This window comes from Meriones unguiculatus, chromosome 1 (assembly GCF_030254825.1).
Source record: "Meriones unguiculatus strain TT.TT164.6M chromosome 1, Bangor_MerUng_6.1, whole genome shotgun sequence".
Taxonomy (NCBI): domain Eukaryota; kingdom Metazoa; phylum Chordata; class Mammalia; order Rodentia; family Muridae; genus Meriones; species Meriones unguiculatus.
This window is the reverse complement of record NC_083349.1, coordinates 163,195,425-163,211,022: the sequence shown is the minus strand read 5'-3', so window position 1 is coordinate 163,211,022 and position 15,598 is coordinate 163,195,425. Positions and strand designations below refer to the sequence as shown.

Genomic DNA, 15,598 nt, shown 5'->3' with positions numbered 1-15,598 from the left:
AGTTGGACTATTTTTTATCCCTTGAGGAAAAACTTTTTAGTGATACCTCCTATATGGACGTTTTAAATTTACTGATGGAACACTAAAAGCAAATCTTTTACAATCTTTTGGATGTAACTTAATTGTGAAAAAACAATCATGCAAATCTATTACTATTATCCCTTAGGGACTGCTACAGGAGAGGGGAGGCCAGGTTGTAATGCCCCCATATCAATCATTGTAGCATTAACAGCTCTAAGGTCTTGTAAAAGTCTCCATTTTTTTTATTTTTTTTAATAACAAATATTGGAGTATTCCAAGGACTATTGCTCTCTTTTATATGTCCTTTATCTAGTTGTTTTTTTACGAATTGTTCTATAGCCTGTATTTTTTCTTCCGTTAGGGGCCACTGATTGAGCCATACAGGCTCTTCTGACTTTTAATCAATTTTATCTGCATAAAGTGAGCTCTCAGTGGCCCCTATGAAAAATGCTGATCGCTTAAATTATCTGAGGTAACCAATTTTACATTTATCTTTTGTATCATATCTCTGCCCCATAAAGAAAATGGCAAGGATGGTATAACATAGGGCTGAATCATTCCTGATTTTCCCTCTAGTTCCCACTTTAACATCTGAGAACTTTGAGCCACATTAGATGCCAACCCCAGCCCTAGTAAAGAGGAAGAAGTCCTTTCACAGGGCCAAGAGGAAGGCCAGTCCTTTCCTGCTATATAAGTTTTATCTGCCCCTGTATCCATAAGGCCTTGCAGATTTTTTCCATTTATTTTAACTGTCATAAATGGTTTTTTACAACCTATGTCTTGCACCCAGGCCACGACATCAGAGGAGCCAAACTGACCTTGCTGTCTTTTTTGTTTTAATATTAAGTTTGGTAAATTTAAATATGGCAACAACAACAATTGAGCTATTCTTTGTAGCTGTATAGTTTTCTTTAACGGCTTTATCATTATTTTTATTTCTCCTTGAAAATCTGAATCTATTACCCCAGGCAAAACCTCAAAATTTTTCTTGTAATTTGAACTTCGGCCAATAATTAACCCAACTGTGCCTTGAGGTAAAGTCCCTAAAACAGAGGTGGAGATTAGAGATACTCCATCCCATGATGAGAGGATTGTATCTTTATTTACTGAGAGATCCAGACCAGCACTTCCTGGAGTGGCCCTAGGCAAATCATGAATAGTAAATTTTGGAGCCTCAGGATTAAGTGAACCTTTTGATTCATAATTTTTTTCCTCTCTTTTTGCTTTGGGGCTGAGAGGTTGCCCCTCATTTAGTTTTTTGTCTCATTCTCTGACTTTTTCTCCTTTATTTCTGTCAGAGCAGTTCCATCCTTATGGAACTTGGATCTGCATTCGCTTTTCGAATGTCTCCCCTTTTCACATCGGGGACAGATACCAGGAGTAGGACCTTTCCTTGACCTCTCCTGTTTATTTTTTCCTCGACACATCTTTTGTATGTGCCCTGTCCTTCCACATTTAAAACATGTGGGTTTGGAGGAGTCTCTTTTCCCTCCTCCATAAGTTTTCTTAACATAGGCACTATACGTCTGACCCTTTATAGCTGCAGCATATGCCATGCCTTGCACGACTGCTGGTGAGGCATCCACACAAGCTTTTACGTAATCTTGAATAGTCCCTGTCCCTTTCAGAGGCCTAATCAGATCCTGGCATAGGGAATTTGCATTTTTTCATGCTAACTGTTTTAATAGCATTTTTGTTCCTTTGGATGGAGGTAGCATCCTATTAATTGCTTCCTCAAGTCGAGACACAAAATCTTGATATGATTCCTCATTTGCCTGCTTAATTCCTGATAAAGTACTTCCCTTGGTTCCAGGAGGTGGCAACTCTTTCCATGCTTGGACAGCATTTAATGTAATTGCCTCCAAGATCTCTTTTGGTATTTTTACTTGAGATTGGGGAGTAGTATATTTTCCCATACCCAGCAGCATATCCAGCCCAGGTTTTGGCCCTCTTTTCTTTGTAAATTGGGTAACAGTAATTTTTGATCTATCCTCATAATCATTTCTCCAGAGAACATAGTCTCCAGGACTCAGGGTAGCCTTTGCAGTCTGATGCCAGTCATGTGGGGTTAACCAATTACTTGCAACCATCTCCAACACCTGCAAAGTATAAGAAGCGGAGACCCCTAAAGTCTTCACTGCAGTTTGTAACTCTTTTAAAATTTTTAAGGAGAGAGGTTTCCAAATAGGTTCCTCATCATCTATTCCTTCCACTACTGGGAAGGTGAATGTTAGATCTCCTTTTTTTTTAGCTTCTTCCACCACTCCCTGAAAACCAACAGGTGCCAGAGGTTTTCTCCTCCTGCTAACTTTATCCCTTCTTTGCTTTTTAGAGGCCAGAGCCACCAGAGGAGGGTCTTGATCATGAAAATGATCCCTTTCCTCAAAGGGCTCATATTTAGCTGCCTCATCCTCCAGATCATCACCATCAGAAGAATCATCATTTTTATTTTCACTAGACGAGGAGGAGGATTCATGTTTAATATAATCAAATTTTAAAGATGGCTTACTTTTTGTTCCATAAGATTTAGTGGGCTGATTAATAGGTTTCACCTCATTCGTCTGATCTAGAGACAGAGACGAGGTTTCATGAACCAGACCTTCAAAATCTGTTTCATCAGTTAATAATTCTCTCATTTGTAGCCAAAGAGGATAAGCATGATTGGGGAGTTCCCCTTCTCCATGTTCTTGTACATATTTTCTCATGTCTTTACCCACTCGTTTCCAATCAGCTAAGGTCAGGGAGCCTTCCGCCGGGAACCAAGAGCTGACCTTCTTAATAAAATCAAGAAAGTCCTTTAAGACTTTTTCTGAAACTCTAAAGCCTCGACTTGCTAACATATGCTTTGAAACTGAAAGGAACATTTTTTCTTGCTTTGATTCGGACTGCCCCATGTTTGATTACTCATCTATAACTGACCTCCTTGTCAGCGGACCTGCAGTATCCTGACGAGAGCCTTACCGTGCCTTGATAAAAGAAAAGAAAGAGAAGAGAAAGTTACCTGTCCCAGGTCCCTGTTCGGGCGCCACCTGCCACGGACCGGCCCAGTCGGGCTCCCGTCGTCCGAGGGAGAACAAGGCTTTAGACAGGAAGACACGGTTTCGGCGAAGAATTGACAGACAGAGACACCTTGATGGTTTTGACTCTGCTGCAACTTTACTGAAATCAAGCTAGTATTTTTATAATGATTTCACAAAAGGCACCTTAAAATTGGCATACTTCCCAGAACATTCAGACTTTTACCAAGAATACAAAGTTTACATTTTAACTCAAAATGCAATCAAACATAAAGCAGTACCCACAAATAATCTTGGCCTAAAAACTTTTTGATCAGAGCAAACAAAGGAAAAGAAACCTCAAATATAGTTTCATTATTGCTAACCAATGAAGAGGAAAGTCAGGAGCTAAGTCAGATGCCTGCCAAAGTCCTTCTCTATATCAAAATCTAACTACACCTTTGTTAACCCTCCTCCCATATGTCCTGCCCAAGATTTATGATCTTCTCTAGGAACAAGGCACTGAAGGGAGGGGAAAACTCCTGCCAGCTGCACCTCTCATGCTATTATTTCTTAAGAAGGAGCCTATTATTATTTTACTATTCTTAATGCCTATTAATACTAAATCTAATTCATTACTTTCCTTAAACTTATTTTTATTAAAGCCTTTAACAATCTACTAATAATAAATTTCTTTATAAAGTTAGTTGTGCTATTTCAGAAGTCACAAAAAAAGATCAAAAAATTCATTATTCCAGCCCCAGAGCCACAACTAAAAAAACGTAAAAATCTCAAAACACGTCTCTTTTCCAAGTGAAATGAGTTTGCCAGGGACCTTCCAGGGGACATTATTTCCGAGAAAATCATATCCCCCGCCCTGTAGCTTATGCTACTATGGCGACACTGGCGTGGGTGTGGCACCCTTTCCACTCCCCCTCAGAAAAGAGTTGCTCCCCAACCACAGCACATCAAGTCTCATCAGGACTGAGTGCATCCTTTTCCACAGTGGCCTGGCAAGGCAGCCCTGCCAAGGGGAAGTGATCAAAAAGTATGCAACAGAGTCCTTGTCCGAGGCAGTCTCTGATTCCTTTACTAGGGAACCCATGTGAAGACCATGCTGCCCATTGGGTGCATATGTGTAGAGGGTCTAGGTCCAATCCATGCATGGTCCTTGGTTGGTGCTTCAGTCTCTGCGAGCCCCTTGGGGCCCAGGTTAGTTGGCTCTATTGGTCTTCCTGTGGAGCTCCTCTCCCCTCTAGGCCCTTCTATCCTTTCCCCCACCTCCTCCAGACTCCCCGAGCTCCATCTAATGTTTGGCTGTGAGTTCCAGCTTCTGTTTCCAATCTGCTGTGTGGAGCCTCTCAGAGGACAGCTATGCTGGACTCTAGTCTGCAAGCATAGCAGAGTTTTGTTAGTAGTGTCAGGGGTTGGCTCGCTCCCATGGGTCTCAGGTTGGGCCAGGAATTGGTTGGACATTACCTCAATCTCTGCTCTATTTGTATCCCTGCACGTCTTGTAGACAGGGTCAAAGCTTTTGTGGGTGGGTTGGTGTTTCCCCTCACCTGTCTGGTTAGCGAGTGGCCTCTTCAGTCCCCATTACCCTGACTACTAGGGTTCTCAGCTAGAGTCACCCCCATATCCTCCCAGGAGCCTACCCTTTCATAGTTTCCAGCTTACATTAGAGATGCCATTGCCCACAGTTTCTTTTATCTCTGCAAACCCTCTGCCCTCTCACCACTGCTTTCCCAACATCTGATCCCCAAACTCATTTCCCACAGCATACCCTCTTCTATCCTGTTTCCTCTCTTTAAGCACTTTCTCTGTCTAATATATTCCCCCTTCTCAGTGAGATTCAAGCATCCTCCCTTGGGTCCTCCTTGTTACTTAGACTCTTTGGGACTGTGAATTGTAGAATGGTTATCCTGTACTTTATGGCTACTATCTGCTTATAAGTGAGTACGTACCATGTGTGTCTTTCTGGGTCTGGATTACCTCACTCAGGATGATCTTTTCTAGTTCCATTCATTTGCCTGCAAATCTTGTTTCTCTTATTTTTAATAGTTGAGTAGTATTTGATTATGTAAATGTTCTATGGTTTCTTTATGTATTCATGGTTGAGGGACATCTGGGTTGTTTCCAGATTCTGGCTGTTACAAATAAAGCTGCTATGAACATAGTTGTGCCCTTGTTGTAGCATTTGCTCCATGGTGGAGCATCTTTTGGGTATATGCCCAGGAGTGGTCTGGAGGTTTCTTAGAAAATTGGGAATAGCTCTACCTCAGAGCCTACCCTTTTTATTGACAAATATTTAGATTAGTTCCAATCTTAGCTATTAAATAGTTAAATGATGAATAACCAGTACATACATCCTTTTATATATATACATACATATATATATATATTGACTGTTTCATATTTTGCAAGGATTTCGTGATGTCAGGATGGGTCAAAGTAGATAGGTAAGAGAGCAAACTCCCTCAGACAGCAATTAAGAACTGTTTCAACATGGAGTTGAGTGCCAAGGCTATATATAGATTTAAATCAATGACCTTTTGTCACAGTTAGAGAAAAGGAGGCTGGGAATGTTAGGAAGGTTGTAGGACAAGTGTATACAATGACTCAAAGGCAATGATATGAAGTTTTGTCCCTATTTCCATACCTGTTACTTTTAGATAATTTTCAGAAGCAGAGTTACAAAACAAGTAAATATGAGAACATTCTTACTTTTTAGACATTGTTCTTGAAAAGTTTATTTCACATGTGCCCTTTGTCAGTACTGTGTGTGTGTGTGTGTGTGTGTGTGTGTGTGTTTATGATGCTATGGATCAACAGGGTCTGGAATATTACTAGATTTTTAAATTTATTGTCTTCCAACTTAGGAAACAAATAAAGCACATCATTGCTTTAATTTGTGTTTGATACCCTAAGAGATCAACAATGTCTGGAGTATCACTAGACTCTGTCTGTCTTTCTGTCTATCTCTGTCTGTCTGTCTGTCTGTCTGTCTATCTATCTATCTATCTATCTATCTATATCTATCTATCTATCTATCTATGTTCTTTTGAGACAGGTTTCCGTTTTTGTTTTTTCCTTTCCTGTGTATCCCTGGCTGTCTTGGAGCTCACTCTGTAGACCAGGCTGGCCTCGAACTCAGATCTGTCTGCATCTGCCTCCCTAGTACTGGGACTAAAGACATGCACTAAAGACATGTTGGTTGTAGAGACCTAATTTAGAACAGTTTGGGGTAGTTAAACTGTTAGGGATATATTTTAAACTTTATTCTACCTATAGAATAAACCTACACCTGCAAATAGAGGTCCATAAATTTCTAAGAAATACAATCTATTATGTCAGAATAAGTATAGTTTCAGAATGAGAAGACTGGTTTTTCTTTCTCTTAAGATAAAAGGTAGAAAAAAATTAAAAAAAAATCACTCTTTACACTTTTTAAAGGTCTATAGTTTCCAGGATTGAAAAAATTGGATTGTATCTCCTGTACCCACATAAAAGCTAAGCACAGTGCTACATGTCTGTAAACCCGGCTCTGGGAGTAGGGCTGGACATGGTGGGAGTAGGGATAAGCAAATTGCTGGAGCTGGCTGCTCAGCTACTTTAGTTGAATTGATAAGCTCCAGGCTTTCAAAAAAGTGATGTGGTGAGCAATAAAGGAAGGCAGCCAGTATTGACCTTTGGCCTCTATGTACACACACACACACACACACACACACACATATACACAAGCAGAAGCGTGTACCTTATGCTTATATACCTGCACATCTCTACGTGCTACATTAACAAATGTGTACACTGTGCACACTATGCAAACAAAAGAGTTAACACATTCACAAGTGCTGTGTCTATTTGCGTATATACCCCATATTTGTTTTGATTTATACAAATATCTATGTTTTTCCTTTTAACTAAAAATAGATTTTCAGTTTTCATATAATATAGTCTGATCACAGTTTCTCCTCTCCCAACTCCTCCTAGGTCCTCATCTATTTCCACTTACCCACATCCACAAACTTTGCTTTCTCTCTGTCATTAGAATACAAACAGGCATCTAAATGATGATGATGATGATGATGATGATGATGATGATGATGATGATGATGATAATGATAATGGTATGATAATGATAAAAACAAACGAGCTAGAATGGGATGAAGCAAGCAAAACTACTAGGAGAAAAAAAGCCAAAGAAAAAGTACAAGAAATAGAGATGCAGAGACTCATATTCACATACGCACAAATCCTATAAAAACTCAACACTAGAAACTGTACTACATATGCAAAAGACCTATAAGGAAAGAAAAATAAATAAAAACAATGCCCAGATAAAGCATTATGAAACAAGAAGCTTCTAAAAATATTGTTTAGTGTTGGCTCTCTACTGCTGGGCGTCAGGCCTGGCCTTAATAGTTGTTTGAATATGTAGTAAGACTTTTCATTTGTGGTGGCTATCAGTTAGAGAAGATTGCTTCTGGGTTAGGATTTGGGCTTGTATTCTTTTCTTTTCTCAAGTGCTGGGACCCCATTTGGGTTAGAACCATGTAGGAACTGTGCCTGCTCCCACAGTCTCTGAGAGTTCATGTGTATGTCAATCCTGGTATGTTTGGAAAGCCTTCTTTCCTTGATGTTCTCCATCTCCACTGGCTCTTATAGTCTTTCTACCTCCTTTTCCATAAGGTTCCCTGAGCTCTGAGGGGAATGATTTGATGGAGACGTCACATTTAGGATTGAGTGTTCCAAGGTTTCTCACTCTCTGCAGTTTGTTATGGGCCTCTGTTTTTGTTTTCATCTACTGTGGGAGGAAGCTCTGAAGATGGTTGAACAAGGCACTGATCTATGAGTATAGCAAAATGTCATTAGGAGTCTTTTTATTGCTAAGTCCTATATTGCATATTTTGGAGTTGCAGTCTTATTTAAGACTTATTTAAGGTCTGGGGAATAAAAGTAAAGCTGATTAACTGTAACTTTGTTATGATCAAATGTTTGGCAAGCAACTTAAGGGAGCGTTTAGTTTGGCTCACAGTTGGAGGGGAAGTGCCATCATGGTGGGGAAGGCACTGTTGCACAAGTGCGGGCTCCCTGGTCACCGTGGGTCAGGAAGCACAGGGTCTACAGGAAGTGGGGCTGGCCTATTAAAACTTTAAGGCCTTTCCCCTTTCCCCTGACTCCCTTTCTCCAGCAAGATTGTATCTTCTAAAGGTTCCACAACTTTCTAAAACAGTGTCACCAGCTGTGGACCAAGTGTTCAAACACATGAGCCTACCTGGGACATGCTGCATTCAGATCATAACTCTAGTGTTTACTAATATAAAGTGACAACATTTTGAGGAAGATTCCATTTCAGGATTAGGGAAACTGAAGCATAGGAAGTTAATGTTGACTTTCCACAAGTTTTATTTAACTGATAGAATTTTAACGTATTTTAAAAATATATTCAGAAGTATGTTCTTCACTCTTGACTCTTTAAAGGATAGTTTATATTTGAAATGTTTGTATTTATTTTAAATTATTTGGCTGCTATATTTTTAATAAAAACTTATTACTTGGCTGTGACCTAATCCTCAAAATAATATGTCATGAGGTTTATTTTCTAGCTTTGATTCTTAAAGAGCATGTACTTAGACATCAGAGTATTCTTGGCTTTGTTCATTTTTGCTGCATATTTTGTGGATGACTTATTTTGGCTAGATTGTTGTTCCCAGGGCCAACTTAGGTAAGATGTAGTGTGTTATTTGAAGAATAGTTATAATTGGTATCTTTTTAGTAAGATTTAAAACTGGTCTATCAGTGATTGACTTACAGTTCACAAAGCAGTTCGAAGGAGTGTTTTTAGCTTTTGAACATATTAAAAGATGTCATTTATTCTTTATTGCAGAAATGTGGATCAGCAGTTTCCTGGACAAGGTGTGCCACCTGGATTCCCAGTGTACCCTGCTCTCAGCCCATTGCAGATGCTGTGGTGGCAGCAAATGTATGCTCATCAGTATTATATGCAATAGTAAGTCTGAGCTCGTTGTTTTAGCTGCTCTGTTAATGGCTTAATGTTCTCTCTTATCCTAACTAAGTTGATTTGGGATTGCATTTGTTGCTATCATCTCTTAGTTACTTCAGAATTATTGGGTAGGAATTTATAAACTCAGAAGACACTTACTTTAAATTACTTGTTGAATGGAAAAAGCATTGCATTGCCTTCCATTTTATATCAGCTAAGTCTGCTCTTAGCCTCTTTTTTCTTGCCCCTGATTTCATTTAGCAGTATTCAGGTACATTTTTTTTTTTTTAACATGATGCAGAAGTCCAAAAGAGAATATTCCTGAAAGGCTGCAGGTCTACATGGAGACAAAAAGTCAAAGGAAAAGGGGCCATAAAAAGTATAGGGCTTAGTGACCCATATGGTCACTGCATTCAATCTCATCACTGAGTTATGTCTCTGCTTTGTTCTCCCATTCATCCTCATCCTATGCACCCATTCCACACTGTTTTGTGTCCTCCTCTGTTTGTATTGTTCTTCCTCTCTTTTTTTATCTTTCTCATCTTTCTACCTTTCTTTTTAACAGCAGCATTCCTTGCTCAGTTTGACAGATATTGACCTACCTACTCTGTGCCTGCTGACACCCAGCAATCTGTCCTGTGCTGTGCTCTTGGATTCCTTTCTTCCATGGCTGCAGCTGTTAGCTCTTCACCTTCTGTGCTTCTTCTGTCGCTGCCTGTTGGGAAGTTCTCTGTGGAGTAACAGCCTTTGCCCTGAGTTCAGTACACCTAAACTTGGGCTCCTTCATTCTTTAAGTGCCTTCCTTCTGGGTTCTTTGTCAGTGATACTTCCCTTATTAGTTGTCAGAAAAGCTCTTGGACTTGACCATGTAGATTCTAGCTTTTCCCTGAACCCAGTACCTTAAAAAATGATATAAATTGAGTTTATTAATCCTGCTTTCAACATTTCAGCCAAATCTTTTCTCATTTTAAATCTATTTTACTTCTCAGTAGCCTTTTCTGTCTCATAATATAACCTTATCCTACTTCAAGTAACTTTTTTAAACATACTGTTGAATCAGTTTTTTTTTTTTTTATTCCAAATGTCTACTGACTTTCTTTCCTCCATCCTAAAGGAGATGTATATAAATACCTGTACAAGGTTTACCTGCTTTAAGAGCCTCTTATGCTAGTGTTCATTCATAAACACTGGCTTCAGGGAGGCACAGTATCATGGTGACAACTATCTTTTAGTGATGCCTTTGGGCTTTGTACTTTGTTTTATGCTATTTGTTCTGTTTGTAACCTCCAAGAGAATCATGTAAAATGAGTGAGACATTGCTGCAGCTTACTGTCGAAATCAAATTACTGTGTGTTTGTGTGTGTGTGTGTGTGTGTGTGTGAGATTTAACTTTTGAGTCTCAGGCTCTTAATCACCCATGTAGCAAAGTGGTCATAGGATAAGAAATGTTTTAAAATGAAAGGCTTATTTAGAAACAAGGTTCTAGCATATTGGTTTAAATAGGAATTTATAGCCTGTGGAACATCATTTTCTTAATTTTCTTTAGCTGTCTTAACTAGCTTTATTAACAAGTTGACCATTTAAAAACACTTAATAGTAAAACAAAAATACATATTACAAAATGGTAAAACAAATCCCTGTGTACCTGTTTCAGCTTCAGTATTTACAAAATCATATCAGACTCATTCTACAACTTACCCTTAAATCCCAGCCATGTTACTATGGGGGGTGAGGACGGACCTGTAATGTACAGACTAATTCTAACCTTAGTTTTCTTTCTGAGGCAGGGTCTCATGTAGCCAAGGCTGGCCTCAAAATGTTTTTTTAGCCAAAGGTGACCTTGAACTGTTTCTGGAAGTGCTTCTACCTTCTTAATGTGGGGACTATATGTGTGTACATGCTACCATGCCCAGTTTTAATGTGATGCTAGGAATGGAGCCCTGGGCTTTCATGCATGGTAGGTTGGCACCATAACAACTGAGTCACATCCCCAGCCCTTTTTCTGACTAAAAAAATAAAATTTCTTAAAATCACATTTTATTTTTACTTGGTGTGTGTGCGAATGCATACTATGTCGCATATGTAGAAGCAAAGGGCAACTTCTGGGATTGTTTCTCTCCTTCCATCATGTGAGCTCCACGGATCACACTCTGGTCATCTTGCATATCCCTGTTCTGACACACAGTCACATCAGCACTTTTCAGGACACGAGTCTTTCTTAGGTTGAGGGACCTGAGATCCTCAAATGGAGGTGCCTCCAAACCAGGGTTGGGGTTACAGAGTGTTTTTTTTTTTCCAGGATTTATTTAATATTTAAACCCATATTTAGACAAGCAAGTCAGAGTGGCTTGAGGGGAATTTGGTAGCTCTGAGGTGTTCATCCCATGTAGAATAGTAAAAAGTCACTAATCGAAAGATTTGTACCTACTCCCTATCAGCTTGCAAGCCAGTTTAACCATAATAGTGGTTATTTCTTTTTTCTCTTGGTGGTGGGCTGAGATTGCCAGGCTAAGCAAACACCTTTTCCGTAGCCCCACTATTCCACTGGAAACCGCTTCCTAAGAAATACAGAGCAAGAGTATGATACTCAAGATTATGGCTTAAAAAAATTTGCAATATCTAAGACATTTAAAAATTCATAGTATGTTAAAGTTTGTTATTGTTGTTTTTTTGTTTTGTTTTCAATATTTTGGTGAATATTTCAGTCAAGCTGCAGTTACAGCTCAGGCCACATCACATGCCAGCTCAGCCCAGCCTGTTGCATCACCGCCTCTGAATGTGGCACATGTTCCTGGAGAAGAGCCTCCACCAGCTCCTAACCTAGTGGCCCAAGAAAACGGACCCATGAATGAGAATGTTCAAATGAATGCACAGGGAGGCCCAGTACTAAACGAAGAAGACTTCAACCGGGACTGGCTCGACTGGGTGTACACATTCTCGCGAGCTGCAGTTCTCCTCAGCATCGTATACTTCTACTCCTCCTTTAGTCGGTTTATCATGGTAATGGGAGCCATGCTGCTGGTGTATTTGTGAGTGACGGACATTAACCATTTGGGGTTTCTTTTAATTGCTTTTGAAACTGTTTATCACAGACTCTGGCATAGTGTAGTCACTTAGAAATGTTGAAGGAAGGATTTTTACTATTGGCCTTCAGGTATCTGGCCTGTGGGTGCTAACCAAAAGCAAGGGCAAGAGGCATTAACGTAAGAATATTTATCAGAATTGTTTAAAAGCAGAGTTTTTGTTTATTGTATTTTATATACATTTTTAATTCAGTGATTCACAGACTTCCAGTTATTTAGAACTCAAATATTTGATAAATGCTTTAAGTATGTTTTTTTTAAGTAATATTTATCAATACTTATATAAACAGAGGTCACACTGTTTTCATAGGTAGATTTTTTTTTCCTGGCCTTGCCTTCTCTCTAAGGAGGAAAGATATATACCTAGTTATATTTTACTTTGAAAAAAAAAAAAAAAGCCCCAAAAGATTTTGTGATTTAATGTATCACATTGAGCTAGTTATGTCCAGGATAAGCTTTTAGATTTGAATTGGGTTTTGTTTTACTGTTATTACCTTGAGAAATTTCTTGGCACAAAGGCAGATACTATTTATTTTTATCATTTTTTTTTTTCTTGAGGGAAACTATTTTATTGTGTTACAAATACAAGTGATTGTGGCTCATTTTCTTTTCATTTTACCGAACAGACACCAAGCTGGATGGTTTCCTTTCAGGCAAGAAGGCGGTCAGCAACAGGCTCCCAACAATGTTGAAGTTAACAATGATGGGCAAAATGCAAACAATCTAGAACTTGAAGAAATGGTAGGTTATTAAGCTTGTGTAGATATTAAAGGTAGATAATCCTTAGCCCTATATGGGGCACAAATAATAACGGAGTCTTGGATGATCCATAGATATCTGTGGAAGTACCCAAAGAAAAGCTAATGTAGAAACTGTGGTGGATTCATTTGGGGAACTTAGCATGTACCACTGAGTCAGTCATTACATATGTTGGAATAAGTGGGAAGAATTAGACTCAAAAAGTAGTCTTGAAAGAAAATTATGTTTGTGGTGAGAATTTGTTATACTGGCAATATGTTTGCATACTGCAAATGAATAATTAGCAGTATTATTTGCATACTGCAGAATTATTTAGGAATTTTAGACTTCACAGAGATATCTAATGGCCTCAGATCTACCATTAGACCTACATACTTAGAAGAAAGTATTTAGCTGTCCCCTGTGCTATTATAGGTTGGTGTTTGTGGTTCCAGTTACTCAGAGTATGTTTATGTTGTTTGAAAGGAGCGCCTTATGGATGATGGACTTGAAGATGAGAGTGCAGAAGATGCAGGTGAAGATTCCAGTGCAGTTCAAAGGCCTGGGTTAATGGCTTCAGCTTGGTCTTTTATCACCACCTTTTTTACTTCACTAATACCAGAGGGGCCTCCCCAAGTTGCCAATTAGACCTGAAAAACTGTGCCAGCTGCAAAGGAGGGTTTGACTTTAGGAAAGTGGTTTAAATAACAGTGCAATTTCAAAAAAATGTATAACTTTTCTTTTGATGATCATGTACAGAGGTCTTTTCTTTAAGCTTCTCACGCATATGAATATTTTAAGCACAAATGGACTACTAAGTGTGATTTTTGTTCATTTAAAGATCCTAACAGAACATAGCATAACAGTACTGGTCTTCCAGTTTTACTCATTTCAATTATGTGTAGTGCGCCAAGCGGAACCATTGTGTGTTGTTTCTTTCAAGAGCTGCTACACCTTTAATGTTCATAGCTAGATGGCCAGCCCTTCAATGTGTACTTTGAATAAATATATCTATTTTCTGTGAATTATCCTGAAAGTTTTAAACAGAAATGACCTCATAGTTTTTAATAAAGTTTATTTACTTAAAATGTGCTAGTAGCATCTTGCCCACCATAAAGCAATAAACTTCTCAAAAATCTTAATTTTGACATTTGAATAAATGATGGAAACTTTCTATTTTAAGGACACATGTCCCATCAGTTGGAATTAGTACCTTAAAAGGAAAAAAAAAGGCAGCTCTTCATTGGAATTAAGTGATACAAAATGTTTGATATGGCAGAACTTTTATAAAATATGCTGGAAATTGCTCCTTGTAATTTTTTAAATAAAAAATCAGTTACGATAAACAGCCTTATGGGATATTTATTCATGCTTCAATACTAATTTACGTTCAAAACCATGTTTAAATTTTGCTCGTTTTTTGGAAAGGTTGTCCTTCAAGTCAGGTTGGCCTTCCATTCTAAACGGCATCTCTTTGTTTTCAGGCTGTCTGACACTGGCAGAAATGAACCTGAGGCACCTACAGGGTAGTGGCAGAAGAATGTAGAGATATTGAGACTCTTGATAAGTTTATTTCTTTGTGCTGGGAGCTAGAGGAATTTGTTGAGCTTGCAACATCTTGGGGACATTGTTGTAGGAGGAAATGAGCAGCCTTGTTGTCTCTCAGCCCAAGCAGAGCCTCAGGAGGAAGATGCTTGTGAAATTTTCCTTGAGAGTGGTACAGCTATGGATTCTAGGAATAGTAAATGTGTTATTGTTTTTAATTATTATCTCCATGTAGTTACTTTCAGTAAGTCTTGGTTAAACAAAATAAAACAACACCCCCCAAAAAACTAGTCAGGTGTCAGTCATGGTTTGGAGGGGCCTATCTGGTTCCAAACAGCTGTGGTGCTTATTGATGGTTTTCGGCAAGCAAAAGAGTCTATACAGAAACCCAAAGATGATTCTGAAGGCCAAGTAGTGATTGACTACTGACAACCACGAGAAAGTTCTCTAGAATGCTTCTAAGGACTTTTTATGTTGCCTACACTTGACAGAAAGGATTGGGTGTTCTCCAGTGAAATATTATGTATGTGTGAGCAAAAGGGAAGAGTGATTCAAGGCTGGGAAGCTGAAGACTTTTGCTTCATAGTTTGATTGATGCTATAGCTCAGTATACTAAATTGTTTCTCCAACTCTTCCATTGTCACTACTGAAATTAGACATATCAAGGTAGTGTGATATAGACCATTTTTGGAGCCATAGCTGTATAGTCAGTGGCAGGGTTTTTTATTATTGTTTTGGCTTTTGCCTCGATATCCACCTGACATTTTAGTAGACTATGGTTAGGCAGCCTTGTGTCTGTTGAATCTGGAATGGTAGCATTGGAGCTACAGAACCAGGCCAGGCTCTGGTGAGTTAGTTGTTTGCTAGCAAGTTTCTAGGAAGCCAGTGGGGCTGGCTGGCTCATCTCCACTGGTTGAAGGTCCAGCCTTGCAATTACAAAGTGGTGGCAGCATTTGGTGGTAGGTAGAAAGCATATTTATTGTGTCTCATTTCTCATACATTCATTATGCTTTGGATGTTCCAATATTCAGACATCTAGAAACATTTATACAGAATAGGAATCCATGACTGTGCTTCCTGTTATGGAGCAGTGCATGCCTTTCCTTCAAGGCCCCTATTGAGCCTGCTGAGAGTTGTTCTCTTCAAGAGAGCTCAGCCATCACTCGGGACTTCTGTTGCTGAGCTCTCAGGCTTCCTAGTCAGAATTCGTG

At 39.0% G+C, this 15,598-nt stretch overlaps 1 protein-coding gene across 1 annotated transcript in view; it reads left to right on the top strand.

Moving 5' to 3' along the window:
* Herpud2 (HERPUD family member 2) overlaps positions 1-14,188 on the top strand; it is a 42,860-nt gene extending 28,672 nt beyond the window's left edge. The window contains exons 5-8 of the mRNA XM_021644996.2: positions 8,905-9,027; positions 11,727-12,050; positions 12,731-12,845; positions 13,329-14,188. Of these exons, the coding sequence (XP_021500671.1) occupies positions 8,905-9,027; positions 11,727-12,050; positions 12,731-12,845; positions 13,329-13,490 (724 nt within the window). The 3' untranslated portion in view covers positions 13,491-14,188. The remainder of the gene's footprint in view (positions 1-8,904; positions 9,028-11,726; positions 12,051-12,730; positions 12,846-13,328) is intronic.
* Positions 14,189-15,598: the final 1,410 nt, after the last annotated feature.